General features: G+C 41.3%; 1 protein-coding gene across 2 annotated transcripts in view; it reads left to right on the top strand.

Moving 5' to 3' along the window:
- LOC137169836 (rho guanine nucleotide exchange factor TIAM2) overlaps positions 1–19,192 on the top strand; it is a 71,098-nt gene extending 51,906 nt beyond the window's left edge. For both annotated transcript variants that reach the window (XM_067573232.1, XM_067573231.1), the window contains 19 exons: positions 1,282–1,467; positions 1,579–1,719; positions 5,587–5,646; positions 7,173–7,238; positions 8,021–8,099; positions 8,340–8,429; positions 8,520–8,747; positions 9,102–9,184; positions 12,553–12,741; positions 12,914–12,982; positions 13,079–13,204; positions 13,312–13,420; positions 13,550–13,729; positions 14,358–14,476; positions 14,750–14,858; positions 14,967–15,025; positions 15,734–15,824; positions 15,917–16,004; positions 17,165–19,192. In XM_067573232.1, the coding sequence (XP_067429333.1) occupies positions 1,282–1,467; positions 1,579–1,719; positions 5,587–5,646; positions 7,173–7,238; positions 8,021–8,099; positions 8,340–8,429; positions 8,520–8,747; positions 9,102–9,184; positions 12,553–12,741; positions 12,914–12,982; positions 13,079–13,204; positions 13,312–13,420; positions 13,550–13,729; positions 14,358–14,476; positions 14,750–14,858; positions 14,967–15,025; positions 15,734–15,824; positions 15,917–16,004; positions 17,165–17,669 (2,577 nt within the window). In that variant the 3' untranslated portion in view covers positions 17,670–19,192. The remainder of the gene's footprint in view (positions 1–1,281; positions 1,468–1,578; positions 1,720–5,586; positions 5,647–7,172; positions 7,239–8,020; positions 8,100–8,339; positions 8,430–8,519; positions 8,748–9,101; positions 9,185–12,552; positions 12,742–12,913; positions 12,983–13,078; positions 13,205–13,311; positions 13,421–13,549; positions 13,730–14,357; positions 14,477–14,749; positions 14,859–14,966; positions 15,026–15,733; positions 15,825–15,916; positions 16,005–17,164) is intronic.
- The last annotated feature ends 710 nt before the right edge of the window (positions 19,193–19,902 follow it).

Genomic DNA, 19,902 nt, shown 5'->3' with positions numbered 1-19,902 from the left:
ACGTGGCACGGTGCCTCAACACTTAGCTAACGGTTCAAACTGCCAGAATTGTGCACAACAAAAACATGATGTCGTGTGATTTTAGCATCAGTTGTGTAGTGATTATCATAGTCTTTGGTTTGTGGAATATTTGCTAAATTCAAGCAGCTGCATCAGAGATTTAGTTAATTAGTAAACAGCTGTTGTTCACATGATGTAAAAGCAGCGATTTAGAGTCTAATTGTTCTTAGTATCTGATAGGTTTTCCCCTGCTTGAATATTGCCAGCTGTGAGAGAAATATGTCGTTCAGCAGCTGGTTAATCTCTTTCTCTGAACTGTGAAACTGATCCCAGAGCTGCAGTTTGAAGTCAGACGTCCTCCGACTGTAGATTAGAGGCTAATCTCAGTGTACTCGATATTCAATTACACATTAACTCTGAGAGAGAGAGAGAGAGAGGAAGGGAGGAGGCAGAGGAGAAGGAGAAGGAGGGAAAATTCAGTTGTGTTTTTTTCATTATTAGATACGGACGTCCACTTCTCTTCAACCCTAGTCCATGTTTGTGTTCTTGAAGTGGCGTGGGAAAGAGTCAGAGAGGGAATTAAAAGGAGAGGGAGATGAAAGGGAGGACAGGATGGAGAGAGGAGAGAAGAAGAAGAAGAGGAGGGGGAGGAGGAGGAATTCCTTTCGTCGGTCGTCTCTGGTGATGTTAGATAAGACTGGTGATTGGTGATAATCTCACGCCGAAGGACAAAATAACTCACAGCTTCATTACAACAAAGAGGAGAAAACAAAACAAGCGGCAGCAACAGAGTAGAAGTAGTGGCAGCTGTGACGTCATGAGTTATATTAGGAGCATTTAGACCTTAATGAAGGGAGGATTTATTAGTTTTAGCTGCAGTTGAACCTAATAAACTGATAAGTAAGATGACGGTATGTCAGCATGTGTCGGTCCATGTTTGCAAAGCTGAGCAGGAAACCTGAAGCCTCGACCGAAGTGAACAACAAGGTCACATCGATGAGGTAATACTCAGAGCTTAAAAGGCTGATAGAGAGTAAATTGCTGCTCTTTGTTGTTACCTCATGATAGCAGCTGAAGACGATGATGAGGAGTTTATCTGAGCCTCTGTCATCTGTGGTAAAGTAACCCACCTGTAGCTGTAAACAGATTTAAATATAGAATCAGGACGATGCGGTCAAGCACAAGACAAACAAAGGTGTTCTGTGTGAGTAAAGAAAGGTTTGATGGATCCGATCCTGGTTTATCAACAGTATCACTGACCTTAAATGACTCTGTGTGCAGATCCAGCAGTGGGAGCAGAACCTGGAGAAACTGAACCTGGATCTGTTCCGGCTGCGGTGCTACCTGTCCAGCCTGCAGGGCAGCGAGCTCCCGAACCCCAAGAGCCTCCTCGCCGTGGCCAGCCGGCCCTCCAAGAGCATGCTGGGACGGCTGGGAGTCTTCTCGGTGTCCTCCTTCCACGCTCTGGTAAGAACCGCCACGACCAAAGAGTCAGACGGGATTATAGGTTGGGTCTCAAAGCGACTCCTGACCTCCTCTCTCTCTCTCTCTCTCTCTCTCTCTCTCTCTCTCTCTCAGGTGTGCAGTCGAGACGAGGCGACCCTGCGGCGGCGGCGTCTGTCAGGTGGAAACCTGAGGAGGCGGGGCCTGCTGTCCTCTCTGAAGACTCTGGACGGACTGAACAGACGCTGCAGGGACGGCAGACACTCTACGTCTCAGGTAACACGACACACTGCAAGACTTTTGCTCATGTCGAAGGTCATTTAAATCAGATATTTTCACTGTGTTTTGTCAAATAAACACAATTATTAACAGAAGGATTTTATTTGATTTAAACCATAATGTTGCATCTTGTGTGTAAAAAGTCGTATAAAGCCTTCTGATGATGTCACTGATGATGTCATTTGAGTCAGCATCAATTGGGGCTGAAGACTACAAGTTTCAAAATAAAAGAAATCTGGGGGTGTGATTGTGTGGAGTTAGAAAGTAGTTTTAGAAACAACAGTTTTGACAAAAAGATCTTAAGTCTCCACTTACTATAGCAGCTTTTTCTGGAGCTTTTATCCAGTTCACAGCTGAGTAAAGTCCACTTTGTTTAGTCAAACTATTCATCACAAAACCAAACTGTGTCTTCATGTATTGTCTTGTGAAAAGGTTCATTTTGTATTTGACCACAGATGACTGACATGATTGGATAAAGCAACTGATCATTGGTTGATTAGTTGCCAACTATCGAATTAATCTGCAACTATTTTGATACTTGATTAACTGTTTTATCTTTTAAGAAGTAAATTTCCAAATTCTCTGATTCCAGCTTCTTAAATGTGATGTAATTTTCTGGTTTCTTTAGTTTCTATGACAGTAAACTGAATGTCTTTGAGTTGTGGACGTCATCTTGGGCTTTGCGAAACAGTGATCGACATTTTATTGACCAAACATCTAATAGGTTAATCAGGAAAATAACCGACAGATTAATCGATAATGAAAATAATCATCAGTTGCAGCCCTTCGTTGGTCTTTGTGGCCAGTTTTCAAACAGAAAAAACATGTCAGCTGTAAAAAATTCTCCAAAATCAGCACAAACATCAGCTCCTGAACAAGTCTGAGGAGACAAACATGTGCATGTGCAGAATCATGTTTCATTTTATAAAGTCTTGTTTTAATAGTAGCTGATGTCATCATCTAAACGCTCCCCGATTGGTGGATCTCACAGCTGCTGATTGTCAGTGTTTGTTTTCCACATTAAACTGATCTCACATGTTCTCATCTGTCTTTGCGAGGCTGATTTTTGGCCTCTCTTTACACAACTAACTATCATCAGCCAGCTGAAGTTCCCATCATGCTCGGCTCCTGGAGGCCCCCTCTTGATAAACAGCGAGCTATTTTAGTACTCTGAAAGTCCAGAGGAGGATAAATCTGTCGTCTCCTCTCGCTGCAGCTGCAGACGCTGTGTGCACGCCTCTGTATACGACACGAGCTCTGAGTCTCTCGCTCAGTGTAAACACAGTTTTATAGTTAATACATTTCGCTCTCCGTCATCTCTCCTGGTCCGCACTTCACGGTCATAAGTATGTGGACACTGTGGATCGGTTTGGTCAGCTAGTGTGAGAACATTCCTGCAGCAGCAGCCAGATGTTTCTGCAGTTTGTGTCCAGAGTTTGGCTGGAAGCCGACAATCCCGCTCTGATCTGAATATGCAGTCAGCCGGTAGTTTACTTCATCCTACAGATAAGCTAAACGATCAGTAGCTGCAAGTTTAGAGAAAATCCCAATTTTTGTACAACCTGTCAGGAACATAACTCCCACTAGACGTGAGGTGAACATGTCCTTCACACTTTTATAGTTGCAGTTGGAGTTACTCACTAAAATCTCTCCAAACAGTTATGACTGTGAGCTCACAGTAATAATCTTTATGGACTTTCTTTGCCCTGGGTTTAGCCTCTCAGGCTACGAACAGGCAAGCAGGTTGTACCTGCAGCCTGAGAGGACGACTGCTGTCACAACTCAGGGCTGTGCACGATTTTCAGGGTGAAAAGATCATATTTTTGAAAGCGTGAATAACTTCAGAAAGCACCTCACAGTGCTGATATACCTGCTTTTTACCAACACATGCTTTTGCACAACATAAACAGAAACCATGGTGAGATTACGGCAGAAGAAGGAGCAGCAGTGACATCATGGTGATGTCTGTGTCCCTGCAGAGCTGCATGGTTACGTCAGATAAATGCACTCTGAGTTTCTCTGAGTTTCTGCTGTTGTCGTGGTGATCTGAGTCTGTTGCGGACGTTATTTTGTTATACCGACATCGGTCTTCTGCTGAATTGCATTTTATGCAGCTTTAAATCCTGAAGACATGATCAACCAAGTCTCCCAAAGAACGAAGAACGCCTGGTTAATAGCAAGTATATCAGCGGCTTTAGGGAAATCTTAATGCGACATCATACAATACGCTCTTACAGCTGTGTCAACAGTTTGTGTTTGTCTCTTTCCTGTTTCAACATGACACTTTCCCCGATGCACAAAGCCAGCTCCATAAAGAAACGGTTCTCCCAGTTTGATGTGGAAGAACTTGACGCTCCTGTGTCTGAATGAGATCGAATCCCTGCAAAGGCTGAAAACACAAAGCTTCCTCTGAGTCCTGCTGAAATCAAACAGAACAGGCTGAACATGTAGGTTTGAGACCGGTCAGATGTAATTCTGTGAGCCGGATCCCAGTGCGGATCGGTTCTCAGATCGGATCCGAGGTTTCCAGTCAGTCCCGGCCCACAGAGACAGTCTGCTCTGTCGCATCGCAGAGGGACATGTGGAGTTAATCGCCGCTCGCTGCATCGTCTCTGCAGGAGAGAAATGCAGACGGCCCACACAGTTACCAGACAGTCTCCTGGCTCTCTGCTCGTTACTGCAAAACGCTTCATTCCTGCCAGAAAAACCAACTGTCAGAAAGGTTTTTGTACACAAGAATCCTTCCTGGATAAAAGTTTCAGCTGGTGTCTATTATGTGACTCACAGGGTGTCTGACAGTATAACTCATCCGTTTACATCAACTACTCTTCATGCTTGGGTTGGGTTTTTTTTTAAAAAAGTTATTAAACAGTTTGTGTCACTTCTGAAAGAAGCAATAACACATTCTTGCTCTTACAAATGAGAAGCTGTAATTATAATTAATGAAACACTCGTTACAGCGTGTAAGAGAGAAACATTTCAGTGACAGTAAACTGAACATCTTTGAGGACGTCATCTTGGGTCTTTGGCAAACATTGATCGACTTTTTTCACCGTTTTTCTGACATTTCATGGAGTGTTATTTGTTTACCAGGTTAACAAATGTTGGTAACCAATTACAATGAAAAAAGTAACGTCTGCACGCTCGTTCCAAACCTTCAGCTCTGTAACCAATTACAGACAAACAGTCTAAAAACAATCCAAAAACAAAAGCAGAGGTTGTGTTTGGTTTCATCCAAATAAGGTACGAACCACGTTTGGTGAAGATTGGGTGTCATTTTAGTAGTAGGAAGCAAAAAATGTGCAAATCCACAGAAAAAAACATCTTAAGTTATTAGCCGCAGTGTTAAATGCTTTATAAGTGACCACATGGTGGCGCCATGAACAGGCTCAACATGTTAGAAGTGGAAGTATGTGTGAGTTTATATTTCCAGTCTAGTCTGTATAAATAAAAATGTTTTGTTTGAGTGTTGGCTGGATCTTCCTGCTGCCTGTATTCAGAGGAAGTCTGTAGTGTTTTCATGATGATGATGATGATGATGATGTGTTCATGCCTCTCTGGTGGTCCTCAGACTCCAGGCTGACTGCAGCTCCTCCGCTCTGATTACTGCTCCAACTTCACAAACCTGTAATTTCAGCACAGCTCAAACCCCTCGTTTTTTTTTTTTTTTTTTTCTCTCATGATGTCCCGAAGCTAATTTTGGTTTTTATTCGGGGGACAGAATTAGTATCAAAGTCTTGTTTTTTTTTTGTTCCTTGACAGAACAGTTTTTAATTAAGTATAAATATAGACTGTGAAGTGTGTATTTTTAGTTTTGTACTGAGTCATGACTTCACTCACTGCGTTTTTTTCTTTTTGTTTTAGGATTTCAAGAGTCAAACCGTCACCTCATCTGCTCACCACACCGCCGTCTGCAGCTCTGAGGTACAGTCTACAGTCTGTTTTATTTATACTGGAGCTATACCATTAGCAAGAGGAAGGAAGTCAGTTTCCAGTTGGAGGAGCTGGGTGTCATATTTATGTTTTACGCCAATTTGTACACAACTTTATTTAGATCTTATAGAGTTTTACAGTAGAGTAGCTGCTGGCTCCTGTTCTTTAGTCACATTTTAGTTTTCTCTTTAAATGAAATCCAAGCACTTTATTAGGAACGCCTGTGCAATCGAATGCAATCCGATACAACAGCTCTGCCATAAATTCTACTTTTATGAAGCTTGTACATTGTCAGAAAGGTGATAATTCTACTTTATGTTTATTACTGAGGTCGTAGTGAGTGGTGGTGGAGTACTGGGATGACTTATATTGAAGTGTTCCTGATATTTTGTCCACCTCATTAACACACTGCTGTGACTCCAACATGGTGCGCAATAAATACTGAATATTCAGAAAAACAAAAGCAGATAATTCTTCACATCGTTGCAGCAAACTACAGAAACAAGGACAGAATTAAAGAGACGATTATTGACGCGTTTCACATGATGCGACTCGCTCGCTGTTTGGTTTAAAGGCTGCAGCTTGTTGTAGAGGTTCGTGATGTTGTAGTCCAGAGTTTGCTGCCACCAGTTGACCTTTAACCCCCCCGAGGAGGAGAGAAAGACGAGAGGAGAGAAGAGGAGGGTGTTTGGTTAGCTGGACAGCTGTCTCATTGCGAGGAGGAGGAGGATTAAAAGGTCCGAGAGCCTTTTATTCTCCCAGAATTCCTTTGTTCCTCGGGTCTTAATCCTCCTATAGAGGCAGAAAATGACTCCGCCCCCCCTCCCCCACCTCTTCTCCACTCCACATGACCTCTCCTCCTGCTGTCACATGACCTTTTCTTTTGCTCCTCGTCTTCCTCTCGACGTGACGCCTCCTCCTCCTCCTCCTCTGTGTCCTGCTGCTGACTCTCTCCTCTCCAGCTGACTCCTCTCTGATTTTAAACAGACATCTTTCAGCCAATCACAGAGCAGCATTTTTCACACCTGTGGTAGAATCGATCATCAAGTCTTTATTTTCTGTGATTTTGTGTCACATCTCATGTTTTCCTGCAGTTTAGAGCAAATAAAACAAGTTGGTGTGTTCATGTGTTTTATAAAGTTCAAGAAAGAATCTGAGATTTAGATATTTTGTTTTTGTTTTTATGTTTTGATCATTTGGATTTATGAACTCTGTATATTGACTTTTGATAAAAACATAATATTGTAATAATAATAATAAACTTTATTTATAAAGCACATTTTAAAATAGTGTGACAAAGCGCTTAAAATACCCAAAATATATAAAAAAAAAATTTTAAAAAACAGAAAAATAAACAAATAAAACACATAAAACAAACTTTGAGCTTTTTTTTTTTTTAAAAAAAAGTTCAGTTTAATTAAATTGTTTTATTGTTTTTATTTTTATTTCTTTCTCATGTTGAAAACAAAACCTGCCTGTTGACTTTTTTTTAATAAAAGATGTGTTCCCTCCTCCAGAGACTGGACTGTGTGTCCAAACAGAGGGAGGCGGCGCCTCCTGCAGGCCGTCCTGCAGCTCTGCAGGTGAGTTCACTGCATGACTCTGACTGCACACAAACCAGACGACCATAATATTAGTGATGATGATCAGTTGATGAAGGTTGAAGAATGAAAACATATTTTTTGTACATCAGGACTGAATCTGATCCATTGAGTCTGCAAACTTCATGTACAAAACTTAAATGAAAAAGTGTGATCGAGTAATAATAATAATAAAGTTTATTTATAAAACCTTTCATACAGTAAATGCAGCTCAAAGTTTAATGTCTTTTATTGTCTGTTTGTGTTTTATGTTTAAGTGTTTAAAAAAGAAAAGAGCAGCCCATTTAAACAAAAGTTAAAATATTAAAACACATTTCAAAAGGAGGAAGTAAAATAATAGTTTTTTTAAATTACATCCACTAAAGAGATGGAAGAGAGATTTTTTATTAATGTACTGAATAAATAGTACATTAATAATATAGTTTTAAAGTTTCTGTTTGTGTAGTGTTATTTTCATTTATTTTATTCATTTTTTTGTGTGTTTTGTAATCTTTGATGTAGAGTTTGTGCAAGAGTTGTTTGTGGTTTGTCATTTTTTTTTCTTTTTTTGCTGGTTTTGACATGTCTTCAAAAAAATGACAAAAGTGTCTTCAGACTGTACAGAAATCTGAAACACTGACAAACTGAAGTTAAAAATGTCTGCAGACTAAATAAAATAGACTGATAAGAGTTGTGATCAGCTGATATTCAATCTAAATCACCTTTAATTCAACCCTCAGTGATGAAATGATGAAACGTCTCCTCTTGTTGTGTCTGTCGTTCAGGTGTGTGATGAGCAGCAGCTTTCAGCCGGTTGTATTTTCACTCTGAACGTCTGTCGGCCCGACGCCGTGAAGGACTTTGGTGAGAAAATAACTTCAGCGGTCGAGGTTTTAGGTCAAACTAAATTAGAAGTTGGACTAGTTTCAAACCTCTCAGGACGAATTTCAACTCTGTTCGTAGCAGAGTTTGGAGTTTGACATCTCAGGAGAGTCTATGTTGGGTTTTAAAATGCTTTTAAGTTCAAAAATGGTGGAATATTTTCATAATTTTTCAAAAAAGCACCCAGACTCACCTGTTTTCTCTTCAACTGTGGCTCTGCAGGGTTTGCGGTGACGGGTCATGTGGACGGAGCGGGGAAAAGTCACATCTACGTCAGCGAGGTCAACCCGCTGGGTCTGTCCGCCAGAGAAGGTAAAACATCTGACATCAACAAACAATCCTACAGTGGTTCAGCTCGATGATCGCTCCATGACCTTTACGGTTGTTTCTGTTTCCCGTCAGGCCTCAGGGCAGGAGACGAGATCCTGACCGTTAACGGGGCCGCCGTATCCGGACTGGACCTGGATCTGATGCAGAGTCTCTTCAGCCACCAGAAGCTCCAGCTGCTGCTCAGGAGAGAGGAGTCACATGACCACGAGGAGCCCGCTGACCCCGCTGACCCCTGCCAGCAGCCGCCTCCTCCTCCTCCTCCTCCTCCTCCTCCTCCCGGCCTCCAGGTCTGGACCACAGGTACGACAAACATCATCCAGTTTTTACATTTAAATCAAGGAAGAATAGTTAAAAACGTCACGCAGAAACAGATGTTGCTGTTTACCATCAACAATGAGATACAATATAAGTCTAACATGCTGTATGCCTCTTCATATTCATATATTTGAGGATATCTTGACACATTTGAATGTGATTAGATGATCATGACGTTTCTGCTCATTCTGCTATATATATCCTTCATTTCCCTCCTGTGGACTTTGAATTATTGTGCGAGTATTTTTGCAGCTACTCTGTTTTATGTCTTTGGTTTTTACTCTGAAGAATCATGCCAAACAGAATATATTATAACCGCTCGTCGTGTTGATCTCACAGCTTCTTCATCTCCCGATGACGGCGTCCTGCCTCCTGTTTTTGACGATGCTTCGACGTCTGAGCACGCCGAACCGCCGGGACAGGTGAGGTTCAGCCTGAGTTTTTGGTCTCAAAGAAAAAAGTGTTGTTTTTTTTAAAGAACTCATCCTAAGTTCTGGAGGCGTCAGATCAGTAAAAGACAATGAGAAACTTAAGTATTTTGACTTTTAGACCCCGTTTACACTGAGTCACTTGGTTGGATTCAATCTCAAAAACCTTCTGGAGGAGGTTAATAAAACAAGTCGAGCTTTATTTATACAGCACATGTCAAACAGACCTCATGTAAGAACAAACATATTCTTCTCTTAAAACTTTCTGACTTTTTTCTTTGAGGTTTGTTCATATGAGTCATCCAACAAACTCTTTGAACATCACAAACTCTTTGATGCTTCAACGTGAAGTTAGAAGCTACAAACCGTCTTTCTAAAGCAAAGCGCTCCATGACTAATATGAGAGGTGGTCATGTGACAGTCACAGAGATATTAGAGGAGATCACACCTGACATGATGAATGTAAATGAAGCCTTAGTTTGGATGACCCGTTGGATTTGTCACTTCTGGCTGCCATCTTTGTTTGGTTGAGTCTTGAAACTGTCAATCAGGAGCCGTTTTCATACTTTTATGTCTTCATGTCACTGGTATGTGATCAATAATGGAAAAACAATCATTTGAAAAGAGGAACCTGCCCTGAAACAGCCTCCTGCCTGCAGAAATCCTTCTCCCACAATCCTCTTGTGCTTCCTGAAGCTCAGACAGACACCTTCTGGGTCACATGACCTCTGATCAGGCTGCTAATCTGGGCTTACACCTTCAGGAGAGTGTGGAGTGTTTGTTTGTGAAGTCAGACCTGAAGGGGATTAATGGCGTCGGCTCGTAGAACCAGAGAGAACTCGTAGATGTTGTTCCTGACCGGCTCCTCCTCCTCCTCCTCCGGCGGCGGCGGCGGCTTCTCTCGGAGGCGACCAGCGTCCCCATCGTCCTGTTCCTTCACCATGGGCGCTCTGTGCTGGGTGCTGCCGCCGGAGGAGGACGAGGAGATTCTGGAGGAGGAGGAGGAGGACGAAGAGGAGGATGAGGAGGAGGAAGAAGGGAAGGTGTTCCCCGGCGTCGGCCTGGTGGAGCAGCTCTCGGGGCTGCTGGACGAGGCGGCGTGCTGCCTGGGCTGCCAGCGGCCCGCCGACGGCCTCATGCTGCTGGTAAACAAAGTGAGAGAGACGCTGGATGTTGTCGTGTTTGTTTGTTTGTTTGTTTTTTGTCAAAACGCATCTGATTGGACTCGTATTAGTGGTAAAAACTGGTCGTCTGGTCGTTTGTGGTGGTTTTTTAGGGTTTTTTTGGCATTTAGGCCTATCACGTATCCTAATGATCATGTTTTAAAACAGCTCTCAGAGACCAGGATGTGGACGTAGACTAGTCAGTAAAACAAGAAATATGATGGTAAATGATGATCAGCACACTAAAATGAAGTCTGACTTCTGTAATAATAATAATAATAATAATAATTTCTTATTCTAAGAACCAATGTTACAAAGTGCTTTAAACAAAATAAACATTGCAAAGGAATAAAAGACGATGCAGAAAAAAAACATAAAAAAGACAGAAGATAATTAAAAAGATGTCAAGCACAAGAATCAAATCAAAACAACTTTATTGTCCATCTTTGTTGCACAAAAGTAGAAATTCGTCTTCATCTTGCAGCGTGACAATCAACATCAGATATCACATCATACGTCACAAAAATAAGTAAAAACACTAAAAAATTAGTTTTAAGAAGTGATTTAAAAGAAGATGGTGAATTGGCAGATAACGCTGTGAAGGAACTGTATTGTCATTCTTGGTGATTGAATGTGTTCATGCTCACCTGTTCACGTAACTCAGTCTGTGCAGAATTAAGAGGCTGAGATGTTCAAGGGTTCAGAGGTCACGTGATCATTTCAGTCCCGCGTGAGTCAACGTCTCGATAATTTGACGTTTTTCATGTAGATTCTTTAGTTTTCTGCCTTTTTCTTTCTTCCTCTTCCAGATTGAGAATTACGTACAGGGCAGAGGAAATTAATAATGAGAGTTTAATGATTAATAACAGCCAATAACATGACTTCTTTTGTCTTTCCATGCACTCATAACTATCAGTAAGTGTGTATTGGGCTGGATTGGACATATATGTGGACATATTTGTGAAATATTAGTCTTATTTCTCCAGAGTTAACTCCGATGTTCCTGTCTGCTGTTTCATAACATCATGGTGCGTTTAATGAACAGTTTTTTACAGTCGTACGTGTTCTTGAATTGTTTCCCCTGTGATTTTAAGCAGCATGTTTGGACATTTACTTCTTCGTTCTGTGCTGCACCGGTTGGAGTTTTTCCCTTAATTAGAGCGTTAAATTTTAAGTTTATTTCCCAGGTCGTGTATCTGAGGAGAAATACAGAGAGTGGATCAGATCCTGTCCTCAGAGACGAGATGAACTCAGCCTTTCTGGAAGTTAAAAGTATTGCTGTAAACGTGATGCATCCTCACCTATTATTAAAAGCTGTGTGGCTGCGAGGCGAACGGTCTGGAGCTCTGAATTTATCAGACTGTCAGCAGTTTATTAGAATCTGGCAGCAGAGATTATGATGATGAATGAGGTTGGCTGGCTGGTTGGTTAAAACCTCGTCCTCCTTCAGGGTCGAACAGGCTGAGAGAGAAAGAGCTGCATGTTTCTGTTTGAGACAGATTTCATCGTTCATATCTGCAATGTTCTTCTTTGTAGGTTCTTTCATTTTATACTAATCTTATGTCTATAACTCTAAGAATGAACAGTTACACAGCAGCTACTTTATTTACCATTAAAAACCTGCAAATTACATAAAACATTTCCAGAAACAGACCTGTAAAATAAAGCGTTACCTTGATATCTGCTCTATAATTCATGTTGCAGAGCCAGAGGGAACTGAGAGCTCAGCAGAGGCATAAAAGGAAAAGTCGTGTGTTTTGTTTTCTCCTTCACGCTGCTGCTGCTGCTGTTGCCGCTGAGGTCTGACTGTGAGACGGAGGCTCTGTGTTTTCTCAGCGGTGTTAAACCTCTCGCTCCCAGTTAATCTCTCTCTGATCCCTCTGATCACACAGCAGCTGTCGGCCAACTTTCACCTCCCCAAAATCAACCCAACGCAGGTTTAAGGCCTGACTCAGCAGCCCGACGGCTGGCTAATGCTTGTCTGGAAAGAGAAACGATACTACAGGTTGTAACGCCAGTCGCCTGAAAACGTTACAGATGTGACAGATGCCATCTAGTAGCTTGTTCAGATGACGTGTATGACGTTATTATTGTAGCCATGACGACAAAGGTGGCTTAACTATAAGTACGAACTTTAACGATGATCTTTCCCTAAACCTAACCAAGTGGTTTTTGTGCCTAAACCTGTGTCCCCCTCAGAACATGGAGCGGGTGTACTCGCTGTACCAAACCTTCCCAGAAGGCCGAGCGGCGGAGGCCGACGTTCCCAGGAACCCGTACGTCAGAGAGGGGGGCCTGCAGCCCACAAGCCCCGCCCACCTGAGTGTGTGTCAGCGTCTGCGTAAAGTCATCGAGGAGCTGGTGGACACGGAGAAGTCCTACGTCAAGGTCAGTGATACCGCAGTAATATTTTAATTTACATTTATTTTACCCACTTTATTGAATTAATTTTAATTCAGGAGGAATAAAGTTTTTTAATTTAAATGTGTTGTATTTTCCTTTTTATTGTGTGTGTGTGTTTTAATGCAGTTCAGCTCATGTTCCTCTGTCTCTCTGTCAGGATCTGGTCTGTCTGTTTGACATCTACCTGACGCCGCTGCAGACGGAGACCTTCCTCAGTAAAGACGAGGTACGTTCGAACTGTAGAGAAAAAACCTTTAACCTCGTGTAACAGATGAGACGTCAGAGCGGGTCGATGTGTCTGACAGCATCGTCTCTCCCTCAGATGGAGGCGTTGTTCGGCAGCCTGCCGGAGATGTTGGACTTCCAGAGAGTTTTCCTCCAAACGTTGGAGGAGAGAATCGCTTCCTGTCCGAACTTCAGCAGCCTGGAGACGCCCGAACAGTTCAAGGTGACTCATCAGCGCTCCACGTTCGGCCTCATATTAATCTGTTTCTGTGGGTTTAAGTGGTGTCCAGTTGTGTTGATGTCCGTCACACTTCCTGTTTTTGCTCTCAGAAACTGCTCTTCTCGTTGGGAGGATCTTTTCTCTACTACGCCGACCACTTCAAGCTCTACAGCGGCTTCTGTGCCAACCACATCAAAGTGCAGAAAGTTCTGGAGAGAGGTGAGATTGTACAGCAGCAAAACGTCAATTTAAACTTGTCATTCATTGATTTATTCAGATTCAGGATAGATGGATCGTGTTGCTCCTTTGTGACTTTTTAACCTTAAAATCTCCACGTCGTTCGTGCAGCGAAGACGGACGGAGCCTTCAAACAGTTCCTGGAGGCCAGAAATCCGACCAATCAGCACTCGTCTACGCTGGAGTCGTACCTGATCAAACCTGTCCAGAGAGTCCTGAAGTACCCGCTGCTGCTCAGAGAGCTGGTGTCCCTGACTGACCCCGAGAGCCCCGAACACACACACCTGACAGGTAACACACACACACCTGACAGGTAACACACACACACACCTGACAGGTAACACACACACACACCTGACAGGTAACACACACACACACCTGACAGGTACAACACAATACACACCTGACAGGTAACACACACACCTGACAGGTAACACACACACACCTGACAGCTAATAAAACCACACCTGACACGTAACACACACACCTGACTGATGACACAGACCTGACAGCTAACACACACCTGACCGATAACATACACACCTGACAGCTAACACACACACCTGACAGCTAACACACACACCCAACCGATAACATACACACCTGACAGCTAACACACACACCTGACTGATAACACACACCTGACAGCTAACACACACACCTGACCGATAACACACACCTGACTGATGACACACACCTGACTGATGACACACACCTGACCGATAACACACACCTGACAGCTAACACACACACCTGACAGGTAAACCTCCCCCTGAATCAGTTCATACAGTGTCTGTAATGAATCTTTCAGCCTCCAGGTGACACCAGCAGCCCTTCAGACTGTTAACCTGTTGTTTGTTTGTTTGTTTGTTTATTTGTAGTTATTTATTTGTACGTTTCTCTCCTCGTGTCCACACAGAGGCGCTGAGAGCAATGGAGAAGGTGGCGAGTCACATCAACGAGATGCAGAAAATCTACGAGGATTACGGCTCCGTGTTCGACCAGCTGGCTGCAGAGCAGAGTGGACCTGACAAACAGGTGACATCATCACACCTGGACAGATGAAATATTACCTGCATGTCCAATGTCTCACTACCAATTTCCCTTTTCTTTTACGGGAAATAAGACTTATTTTATTATAATCAGACTGGTCTGATTCTGGGCAGCTCTGACCACGTACTGTATCTGCAAACAGTTCATGAATGCCTCATTATCATATAGTTTATTTGATTCTCTGTGGGCAGGATTAACTGACCAGATGTTTTAGCACTAAGTCTCAGTAATAATGATTATTTATTTATATGCCTTCAGGTGACAGAGCTCTCAATGGGGGAGTTCCTGGTCCATTCGTCGGTGGTCTGGTTGAACCCGCTGCCGTGTCTGGGCCGTCTGAGGAAAGAACCGGAACTCACGCTGTTCGGTAGGAAGACACAGAAACACTCAGAATCACTATCAGAGTCAAATAAAACTTTACTCACATTTGTTTGTGAAGGTTAACGGAGTAACACGACTGTTTCTGTGTCTTCAGTGTTCAAGCGAGCCGTCATCCTGGTTTATCGAGAGAACAGCAAACTGAAGAAGAGGATGGTGAGTCTCAGGTTTTAAAGGACGGGTTGACAATTTTTCATTTTGTCTGAGTTAGTCAGATCAAGTGGATATCTGACACATTTACCGTCTTTTTAGCATCAAATTCCCTCTTTGTGTTTCCCTGTTGAGCTGCGGTGGAAGTATAGTAACAAAAAGAGGAACTTTGGTGCTAAAAAGACTGTAACGTTGAAAGCAACTTCTACAGCAACCTCAAAGAAAAACAAACACACATGTGACACAAAGATAAATATATTTAAACACTCTCAGAATATAAGATAATGAAAAAATAATAATTCCAATTTTAAAAAGGGTTGTTTAATGCCGTTTTTTTCAACACAAAGTCTCAACAACTGAATTTTCCATGAACTTTAAAGGTTACTCCAAACTTTATAAAACTCCTGAGGCGTTTTCCTTCAATTTTACACATTTTTTTCATAAACAGAATAAACATACACAGAATAACAGCTCATTAAACCACAACGATACAGATTCCTGTCTTTCCAAAACAGTGTAAAACATTAATTAGCTGCTGTTTTATCTATTCTTATACTTCAAAACATAGTTAATAAAAGTTACTGCTTCTAATTTATATGTGGTGTCAAATAAACTCTATAAAATTGTAATTATCTTCATGTTACATTTATCAGAAAAAACAATGTAAATTCTGCATCAAAGCTGTTTTTATAATTGTCTGTTTTCTGTCGACAGACCGGCTCCCGCTCAGCTGATCTGGACCCCTTCAGGTTCCGCTGGTTAATCCCAGTGTCAGCGGTGCAGGTCAGACCGGCCAACATCACAGGTCAGTGACCAATCACACGCTCTGTAAGCCCGCTGTGTGCAGCAGGTGAGCGTCGCTCTGACAGCTGCAGTGTGTCGTGTGTGTGTTTTCAGGCTCGGAGCAGCCGTGTGTGTGGGAGCTGGTTCACTGCCGGTCAGAGGTGGAGGGACGGCCGGAGACGGTGTTCCAGCTGTGCAGCAGGTAAAAACATCACAGCATAAATAATTACTGTCAGTGTAGCTGCGTTAATCTGCGGAAATGTGACTAATTATCTGTCTCCTAGAAGTTAGGTTCATATAATCGCAACAGCAAATATGTTTTCTTAATGCTGCTGAATCTTGTTTTGTCACAACATAATGAGAAAATGTTGATTAATGTATTTGGCAAGTTGCAAAACTGTTGATACTGAACATATGAGTGAAATGTTCACAGACGACGTGCCTGGTTGTTTATTTTCCACCAGAATATCTGATCTTGTTGAACGATATCTGCTAGAAGAAACTTTTTATGGTTGTGTTTGTTTAGACTCTAAACACAACAGCAGGCAGCAGGTTAAGTTTAGAGAAAGATCACAGTCTCTGTTTAATACAGAAAAAAACATTACCTGTCAACATAATCCAGGGATAGAGGGAGAGATTACATAGAGATTACAGTTGCCAACACAATGTAATTTGGAAAACAATTTAGTTGTATATGAATGTAATTCCTAGGAGACATTTACAGATTTATAAAGTTTATAAAGATGAAAAAAAGACTCGCTGTTCACCAAATCTTCCCTCTTTGTCTATTTGTGGTTACACAGAAACATAATTCCTCTTGACGTTAATTATTATTTACAGATGATGAAAAAATATACACACGTTCACACATGTGTTCAAGTGGCATCGATTGATTAACTGTTTCAATCAAAAAATGCCAGAAAATAGTGAAAAATTACAGAGTTGACAAATTCAAACTGCTTGTTTTGTCCAACAAACCATCAAACATATTCAGTTTATTATCATAGAAGATGAAGAAAAACAATATTTGAAAAGCTGGAACCAGTGATTTTTTTAAATGACTTTAATGATGAATCAATTATCAACTATTATTGATTAATTGAACTTCATTTTAAACTGTATAACAGTGCTTTACTGTAGAATATATTTTACAAATTTTATACTGCAGATTTCTGTTTTATATGATTACTTTTAATAATAACAATTAACCTGTTTCTGATTCTAAAAAAAGAAGGTAAAACAATAAACTATTTTAAAAACAATGAAAGTTACTGAAATAAAACATTAATCAGATAACAGATTCTGATAATAATTGTCAGGTTTGCCTCTCTGTGACCTGAGCTGTGTGTCGTTGTGTTTCAGTGGTTTGGAGACGAAGGCCGGCGTGCTGCGAGTCCTGCGCTCCCTCCTCAGAGACCGAGCGCCCGCCGGCTCCCTGAGGAGGACCAAGCTGTCCACAGCTGAGCGAGGCGGCTCCTGGAGGAGGAGGCAGCAGCGCAGTCGCTCCGACACCCAGAGGACTCCTCATCGTCAGCCGGACGAGAGCTGCAGGTTGATCCTGGGAGACACCTGCTCGGAGCCGCTGTTGCCCAGCCACGCCGCCTCCTCCGCGGGGAAGAGGAGCCGGCTCTGCTCCCTGACCAGCGACTTGGAGGCTCAGCTGCAGCGGCTGAACTTCAGCGAGGAGGACGCGGAGCACAGAGACGACGAGAAGAGACGGAGCTCCGGGAGAGAGCAGCTAGACCTCAGCAGCCTCCTGGAAAGAGACTTCAGCGTCCAGAGCATGACGTCGATCATCAACGAGGACTGTTTCTACGACGCCATGCTGGGAATCCAGAAGACTGCTGTTCCTACGCTACAGGGCTAAAGCTAACATGCTAACATGGAGAAGATTCTCTGCAGGCTTTAAAGGATCAGTGTGTAAGATTTAGAGGGATTTATTGGTAGAAATGGAATATAGTATTCATAAGTATGTTTTAATTGGTGTATAATCACCTGAAAATAAGAATAGTTGTGTTTTTGTTACCTTATATCTACAGAGGGAGAAGGTCCTCTTCCACCATGTTGCACCGCCATGTTTCTACAGTAGCCCAGAACAGACAAACCAAACACTGGCTCTAGAGAGTTTAGCGGCCACCGTAGGTTCTCCTACACGCTTGACAGTGAGGGGAGGGGTTATCAGTCACCGCTAGATGCCACTAAATCCTACACACTGGTCCTTTAAGTGTGTCAAGACGTCACACTGAAGGATTCCTACTGAGGAAAAATCATCTCTGGTAGACAAACTTCTGTCTTTATGGAAGAAAATCTCAGCACAATAATTTGAGACAACAAGACGTTTGGAAATCCTGAAAACATCTGCTTCTGAAAAACACCTCCAGCTGCTTCACAGTCGTTTTATTTTAATTCCCACTCGTTCTCCAGTGATTTAGTATCTCACATTCATAAAGTTATGGGACTCACAAGAATGGTCAAATGATGTGCTACCTTTTAGTTTCTAGTATGAGTCAAACTCCAAAAAACACTGGATCCTACATTTCCCACAATGCAACTGCCTGGTAAACAGCCACATCTCTCACACCTCCAGTTTGTAACGCAAAGTAAAACCAGTTTTAAAAGATCCTGGAGTCGAGACTCAGTCACAGATTGTTACCTATAGAGTAAAATAAAAAGTTGTAGAAGAAAAGAAAAAAAAAAGGTTTAATATTTTGAAAAAAAAGTTGTGATGTTATGAGAAAGAAATTATAATTTTATAAGGAAAAAGATTATTATTTTGTTATTTTAAGGCAAGGCAACTTTATTTGTACAGTACATTTCATATCCAGAGCAATTCAAAGTGCTTTCCAGAAAAGAAAAAGAAAAATAATATTAAATTAAAGGTTCATAAGCCCTTTCTTCTTGAAATATTGCAATTTTTTGTCTAATATTAAATCCTAATTTACTAAAATTGTAACTTTTTTGTCCTAAAAGTACAATCCTTTTTTCTAATAACGTCACAACTTTTTTCTCAGAATATATTTCAACTTTATACTTGAAATCTCAGATGTTTTTCTTTTCCTCACAGTTGCATCAATAACCTGATTTTTATTCCCTAAAATTTTACACTTTTCCACCATTTTTTTTTTCCAGGGAGTGTCACTGTTGAAGCCACAGGATCAAACAGAAACAAATAAATATTATTTTGTGTTTGAGAGAAACCACAAACGTGCAAAACACTTTCAGGAAAGATGTATCTTCATTTTTTTATTTTAATTTTTAACATTTGTTCCAGGGAACTTTTTTCAAGAAGAAAACATCAGAGGATTTAATGAGGTTTAAAGAAGAAGAACGACGGAGGAATCCTTTTATTCCTGTCAGAAAACCACAGTTTGTCGTTTTGTAGTTGTTGTTTTTTTAAATCACACAGTTGATTTAACCGTTTCAACAGGAACCAAAGACAGTGGAACTAAACAAACTTTCTGTCTAATGTTTTATATTTTACTTCATTTCTACTGGAAGATCTCAGATGAATGTTGTTTTTATTATTTTTTTGCACTCAGCTGCCTGAACTCTTCGTTGTTTTTTTTATCTCCAGCTGTGATCACGCTGTAAATATTTTTCTCTGTATAGTATTTTTGATTCTGTGTAACAGATATTTTCTTGACAAAAGCAGTTTTTAGTGAATCTCTGGAGCTGCTGGATTGGACTGAAGCCTTTTGTATTATCTGTATTTATATATTTTCTCATGTGTGTTTTATGTATTTCCGTGTTGTGTCTGAGGCAGTAGGAAGAAAACAGTGTTTCATTTTAAATGAAAAACTCCTAGAGTTATTTTTATTAACTGTTAAAATATTTTGCGTTTGGTAATTTATTTTCTTAAATATTTGTGTACGTCTTTTTAATAACTCGATGATGTTAAAATCCAATAAATGACGAAATATTTAATTAAATTTGATTTATTTTACAACACTTTTCTTCTTTAAACGCTGCTTTCAGTCTCTTGTGTCCAGCTCTGAAAAACCAGGATGAAAACATGAACATGCAGTTTAATATTTGCATTTAACGTCCTGTTAAACTCTTAAAGTTCAGAAAAGTAAAACAAGGTTCCTTTCTCCTATCTC

This window comes from Thunnus thynnus, chromosome 18 (genome assembly GCF_963924715.1).
Source record: "Thunnus thynnus chromosome 18, fThuThy2.1, whole genome shotgun sequence".
NCBI classification, from domain to species: domain Eukaryota; kingdom Metazoa; phylum Chordata; class Actinopteri; order Scombriformes; family Scombridae; genus Thunnus; species Thunnus thynnus.
The sequence above is the reverse complement of the archived record's forward strand: the minus strand, read 5'-3'. Positions and strand labels throughout refer to the sequence as shown.